Below are 7,094 nucleotides of genomic sequence, written 5' to 3' on the forward strand. Positions count from 1 at the left end.
CTCTATCTGATCTATGAGTTTAAACTTTTTGGCTAACAGCGAGTATATCTGTTTAGCAACATTATTATGCCTGTCGATGTATTGTCGGCTAGCTAAAAATGAGCAACCACCAGTGGAAAATATTGCTTTCTTTTATAATGATGAGCAATATACTGTCGCTCTAGAAACTAATCGTAAGCGACGATATGTTTGGATTATTAAAATAAAAACTCAAATTTAACACTTATTTAATCTAGAAAAACTTAATGTTACAAAAATATACAAAAAGGTGAAACGCGTGTGTCTAACAGGACAGACTTAAGTAGACTCTGCTCTAAAATTAAAAATATTGGACGTGACCAATCGTTCACAATTTCTTTCTTAGAATCTATGCTATTATTCAGGATGAGTACCCCGAAAGGTGGGTGGTCAAAAATGGTTTACAGCCCTCATCCGTCTACAATTTCTACATATGGCTTTAAACAGACCACCCGCTAAAGCAGCAACCTTTCTCTTGAATAACATGAAAAACAATTTGAAAGTTTTAAGTTAAGATTTCGTAAAATTAAACATGAAATAAACGATTTAAAAAATACAATAAATAGTTCGACAGAACATTCTCCCCCCAGTTGAGGGTTTCACTCAACTAATTCAAAGCATAACTACATTAACTATATTACGGTTCCTTATTTTTTAGGTAGTTTTCTGGAATTGGTAATAACGCGAGGTTTTTTACACGTCTTTTTAATTCACTTTTTGCGGTTTTCACTGGTTCCATCCGCACCTGCATATGTTTTTATGATTCTGCCCAAAATCCATTGCATAGGAGGAATGTTTTCTTCCTTTAATAACACGATTGCATTTTCCTGAACAGTGTGTTTTCCGGCAGTCCATTTGTGGCGAATGTTGAGTTCATTTAGATACTCCTTATACCATCGGTTCCAAAAGTGCTGTCGGCCTTTTGGATATGTTGCCAATGTGACAATCTGTTTGGAAGAGATACCCGCTTCAGGTAGACTTGTCAAAGAATCGCCTATCAAAAAATGGCCGGGAGTAAGGGGAGCAGGATCATTTGGGTCGTTTGAAATGGGAGTAATGAGGCGAGAGTTCAGTATGGCTTCAACCTCTATCACAAATGTATTTAACTCTTCAAAAGTAAACAGNTTTTTGCGGTTTTCACTGTCACTGTTCGGATGATTCCATCCGCACCTGGATATGTTTTTATGATTCTGCCCAAAATCCATTGCACAGGGGGAACGGTTTCTTCCTTTAATAACACGATTGCATTTTCCTGAACAGTGGGTTTTCCGGCAGTCCATTTGTGGTGAATGTTGAGTTCATTTAGATACTCCTTATACCATCGGTTCCAAAAGTGCTGTCGGACCTTTTGGATATGTTGCCAATGTGACAATCTGTTTGAAGAAATGGAACAGATATCCGCTTCAGGTAGACTTGTCAAAGAATCGCCTATCAAAAAATGGCCGGGAGTAAGGGGAGCAGGATCATTTGGGTCGTTTGAAATGGGAGTAATGAGGCGAGAGTTCAGTATTGCTTCAACCTCTATCACAAATGTATTTAACTCTTCAAAAGTAAATAGTAAATCAGAAACTACTCGAATCATATGGTGTTTGAATAATTTTACCGTGGACTCCCATAATCCACCAAAATGAGGTGACAATGGTGGTGTAAAGTGCCAATTAATTTGGAACACTGTAAGGAAATTGGACATTTTTTCTTTATAAAGTTCTGATTGAAACAGAGTATAAATTTGACCTAATTTGTTCTTTGCACCTTGAAAATTAGTTCCATTGTCGGAATAAATAATTTGGGGTCGTCCGCGTCTAGCTATGAACTTTTTTAATGCTCCGAGAAAACCTTCAGTTGATAAATCACTGATTAGCTCGAGATGTACCGCTTTTACTACCAGACATACAAACACGGCAACTTACACTTTAATTTTTTTTGTATTTCTGTACTTCTTTTCTTTAATGTAAAACGGACCACAATAGTCTATTCCTACATTATTGGAAACTCGAGTTTGAGTAATGCGCACGGTAGGTAAATTGCCCATGAGGTATTCGATTGTCGGGGGGTTAGCACGAAAACAGCGAATACAATTTTTTACAACTTTTCTAACTTGATTTCGACCGTCAAGCAACCAAAATTTTTGACGAATATTACACAGCGTAGATTGAATTCCGGCGTGATAATATAATTCATGATAATATTTAATTATTAGAGTAGTAATATGGGCTGATTGTGGGATTAGCATTGAGTGTTGTTGTGAAAATGTTAAATTTGCATTATTTAAGCGTCCTCCCACTCTCAAAATACCGTTATTATCTAAAAAGGGGTTAAATGAAAGAAATCTGCTTGTTCTTTTTAATTCGCGCTTCTTTTCGAGGTTGCGTATTTCATTGGCAAAGCAAACAGATTGAAGATTTTTATAATAGTATATTCGGCTTCAATTAAGTCATCGCTGTGTAGTGATCTCGAATAATTTTTTCCGCGTTTTAAATAGCGACAAACCGTTTGAGTATATAAGAGGAGAATCTTGAGAATATCTCAAATTTTGAATTCCAATTCTCCTTTTCTGTACTTGACACACAGTCGTCTGGTGATGATGTGTATTGTCAATTTTTGTAGCTAAGAGACATGCTTCTTTTTTTATTTCCGGCAATTCGCTTGACAATCCTGGTAAACTTGACTGGGGCCAAGTTGACTCCGCCTTGTTTAACCAGGGGGGCCCATGTGCCCACATAAAATTTTTTTGAAACTGTTCAGGGAGTTGGCCTCGCGATAAGGCATCCGCAGGATTATCGTGTGATTGTACCTGCTTCCACTGATTTGCAGATGTGTAAGTATTGATCTCGGATACACGATTGGCCACAAAAGTTTTTAACCTGTGAGGTGCCGTATTTATCCACTGCAAAATTATTGAAGAATCCGACCAAAAAAGTATTTTACCAAATGATAACTTTAATGTATTAATAATTTGTTTAAATAACTTCGAAAGTAACAACCCTGCACTCAATTCAAGTCGGGGAATAGTAATTGTTTTTACAGGTGCTACGCGAGATTTAGCGTAAAGTAACTGAGAATAAATGTTACCCTGTTTATCGACCGATCTTAAATAGAAACAAGCGCCGTACCCCCGTTCGCTCGCATCGCCAAAAAGATGAAGTTGAATTGAGTCATTTTTAGAACTTACAGTTTTTCTTTCGAATGATAATTGGAAATCAAGGCCTTATTGACGTCTTCCCGAAAAGCGTTTTCAATAAAAGTATCAATTATTGCTTGATAGTGATCTAAAGCTGTAAGTGAATTTTGACTTTCCTATACATGAAGTGAGTCTAGACTAACCAGGAGATGCCTTACCAGGGAGCACCTATTATATTTTGTGATATTATTCGGCTACTGATCTAATTTAATAAATTTCTGGTAGCAAATATTTGGGAATCGGTCTTCGTTCATGTTCAGGAGCTGGAAAATATTGCTTTCTTTTATAATGATGAGCAATATACTGTCGCTCTTGAAACTAATCGTAAGTGACGATATGTTTGGATTATTAAAATAAAAACTCAAATTTAACACTTATTTAATCTAGAAAAACTTAATGTTACAAAAATATACAAAAAGGTGAAACGCGTGTGTCTTACAGGACAGACTTAAGTAGACTCCCTGGTAAAATTAAAAATATTGGACGTGACCAATCGTTCACAACTTCCTTCTTAGAATCTTTGCTATTATTCAATATGAGCACCCCGAAGGGTGGATGGTCAAAGAATGGTTTACAACCCTCATCCGTCTACAATTCCTACATATGGCTGTAAAAAGACCACCCGCTAAAGCAGCAACCTTTCTCTTGAATAGCATGAAAAACAATTTGAAAGTTTTAAGTTAACATTTCGTAAAATAAAACATGAAATAAACGATTTAAAAAATACAAGAAATAGTTCGACAGAACATTCTCCCCCCAGTTGAGGGTTCCACTCAACTAAATCAATTCATAACTACACTAACTATATTACGGTTCCTTATTTTTTTTTATAGTTTTCTGGAATTGGTAATAATGCGAGGTTTTTTACACTTCTTTTTAATTCACTTTTTGCGGTTTTCACTATCACTGTTCGAATGATTCCATCCGCACCTGGATATGTTTTTATGATTCTGCCCAAAATCCATTGCATAGGGGGAACGTTTTCTTCCTTTAATAACACTATAGCATTTTCCTGAACAGTGTGTTTTCCGGCAGTCCATTTGTGGCGAATGTTGAGTTCATTTAGATACTCCTTATACCATCGATTCCAAAAGTGCTGTCGGACCTTTTGGACATGTTGCCAATGTGACAATCTGTTTGAAGGGATGGAACAGATATCCGCTTCAGGTAGACTTGTCAAAGAATCGCCTATCAAAAAATGGCCGGGAGTAAGGGGAGTAGGATCATTTGGGTCGTTTGAAATGGGAGTAATGGGGCGAGAGTTCAGTATGGCTTCAACCTCTATCACAAATGTATTTAACTCTTCAAAAGTAAACAGTAAATCAGAAACTACTCGAATCAAATGGTGTTTGAACAATTTTACCGTGGACTCCCATAATCCACCAAAATGAGGTGACAATGGTGGTGTAAAGTGCCAATTAATTTGGAACTCTGTAAGGAAATTGGATATTTTTTCTTTATAAAGTTCTGATTGAAACAGAGTATAAATTTGATCTAATTTGTTCTTTGCACCTTGAAAATTAGTTCCATTGTCCGAATAAATATTTTGGGGTCGTCCGCGTCTAGCTATGAACCTTTTTAATGCCGCGAGAAAACCTTCAGTTGATAAATCACTGACTAGCTCGAGATGTACCGCTTTTACGACCAGACATACAAACCCTGCGACGTACACCTTAATTTTTTTTGTATTTCTGTACTTCTTTTCTTTAATGTAAAACGGACCACAATAGTCTATTCCTACATTATTGAAAACTCGAGCTGGAGTAATGCGCACGGTAGGTAAATTGCCCATGAGGTATTCGATTGTCGGGGGGTTAGCACGAAAACAGCGAATACAATTTTTTACAACCTTTCTAACTTGATTTCGACCGTCAAGCAACCAAAATTTTTGACGAATATTACACAGCGTAGATTGAATTCCGGCGTGATAATATAATTCATGATAATATTTAATTATTAGAGTAGTGATATGGGCTGATTGTGGGATTAGCATTGGGTGTTGCTGCGAAAATGTTAAATTTGCATTATTTAAGCGTCCTCCCACTCTCAAAATACTTTTACTATCTAAAAAGGGGTTTAATGAAAGCAATCTGCTTGTTCTTTTTATTTCGCGCTTCTTTTCGAGGTTGCGTATTTCACTGGCAAAGTAAACCGATTGAAGATACTTTATAATAGTATATTCGGCTTCAATTAAGTCATCGCTGTGTAGTGATCCCGAATACGTTTTTCCGCGTTTTAAATACTGCGCAATAGCGACAAACCGTTTGAGTTTGATATAAGAGGAGAATCTTGAGAATATCTCGAATTTTGAATCCCAATTCTCCTGTTCTATACTTGACACATTGGTAGCTAAGAGACATGCTTCTTTTTTCATTTCAGGCAATTCGCTGGACAATCCTGGTAAACTTGACTGGGGCCAAGTTGACTCCGCCTTGTTTAACCAGGGGGGCCCAGGTGCCCACATAGAATTTTTTAGAAACTGTTCAGGGAGTTGACCTCGCGATAAGGCATCCGCAGGATTATCTTGTGATTGTACGTGCTTCCACTGATTTGCAGATGTGTAAGTCGTGATCGCGGATACACGATTAGCCACAAAAGTTTTTAACCTGTGAGGTGGCGTATTTATCCACTGCAAAGTTATTGAAGAATCCGACCAAAAAAGTATTTTACCAAATGATAACTTTAATGTATTAATAATTTGTTTAAATAACTTCGAAAGTAATAACGCTGCACTCAATTCAAGTCGGGGAATAGTCATTGTTTTTACAGGTGCTACGCGAGATTTAGCGCAAAGTAACTGAGAATAAATGTTACCCTGTTTATCGACCGATCTTAAATAGAAACAAGCGCCGTACCCCCGTTCACTCGCATCGCAAAAACCATGAAGTTGAATTGAGTCATTTTTAGAACTTACAGTTTTTCTTTCGAATGAAATGTTATTTATTAATGGTAATTGATGATAAAATTCACTCCATAATGAATGCAAAGTAGTTGTTAAGGATTCATCCCAATTAAGTTTTTGTTTCCAAATTTCTTGCGTAATTATTTTGGCATATAAAATAATTGGGCCAAGTAAACCTAACGGGTCGAAAATTTTGGCAATTTCGGAAAGAACGGTACGTTTCGATTTAGCACAGTTGATATTCGAAAAATTAACTTGATATGTGATGGTATCGTTTTTCGCATTCCATGAAATACCGAGAGTTTTTAGATTATTCTACTGCAAATTCGTATCAATCTGATCCTCATTTAACCCGTCTAAAATACGTAAGTCATTGGATGCCCATTGGCACTTAATAAAGAAGTTATTTGATTTCGAATTTCGCGAGCTTCATTCAGTGTTTCTGCGCCAGTGAGCATGTTATCGACATATAAATCTTCAGAAAGAATTTTTGCTGCGAGAGGGTACTTTTCGCCTTCTTCCTCGGCTAGCCTTTTTAAACAACGGATAGTTAGGAAAGGGGCGGGGCCTAAACCAAACGTAACTGTGTTTAAATTGAATGTTTTCACCTCATCACCTTCTTTCCATAACAGTGCTTAATATTTTCNCGTATTTTTGAACAGGTAATTTAGGCAATAAACTTAAATGCCAAGAAATAATCAAACGTTCGTTTGCGTACGCTTTTTGCAAAATACATCATGCGCGTTGATAATTTCCTGTACATGAAGTAAGTCTAGACTAACCAGGAGATGCCTTACCATGCAGCACCAATTATATTGTATTTTGTGATATTATTCGGCTACTGATCTAATTTAATAAATTTCTTGTAGCAAATGTTTGGGAATCGGTCTTCTTTCATGTTCAGAAGCTGGAAAATATTGCTTTCTCTTGAAACTAATCGTAAGCGACGATATGTTTGGATTATTAAAATAAAAACTCAAATTTAACACTTAT

General features: G+C 36.6%; 1 protein-coding gene across 1 annotated transcript; it reads right to left on the minus strand.

Annotated features, from left to right (window-relative positions):
• Positions 1-230: 230 nt before the first annotated feature.
• Positions 231-1,912, minus strand: LOC108738361. Its single transcript, XM_025974641.1, has 2 exons — positions 1,144-1,912; positions 231-717 (listed from the first exon to the last, which is right to left on the minus strand). Exons 1-2 carry the CDS (start codon positions 1,706-1,708, stop codon positions 656-658), a joined length of 627 nt encoding a protein of 208 aa, XP_025830426.1. The 5' UTR covers positions 1,709-1,912; the 3' UTR covers positions 231-655.
• Between the last annotated feature and the right edge of the window lie 5,182 nt (positions 1,913-7,094).

Source organism: Agrilus planipennis, unplaced genomic scaffold (assembly GCF_000699045.2).
Source record: "Agrilus planipennis isolate EAB-ADULT unplaced genomic scaffold, Apla_2.0 scaffold217, whole genome shotgun sequence".
In the NCBI taxonomy this organism is placed as follows: Eukaryota; Metazoa; Arthropoda; class Insecta; order Coleoptera; family Buprestidae; genus Agrilus; species Agrilus planipennis.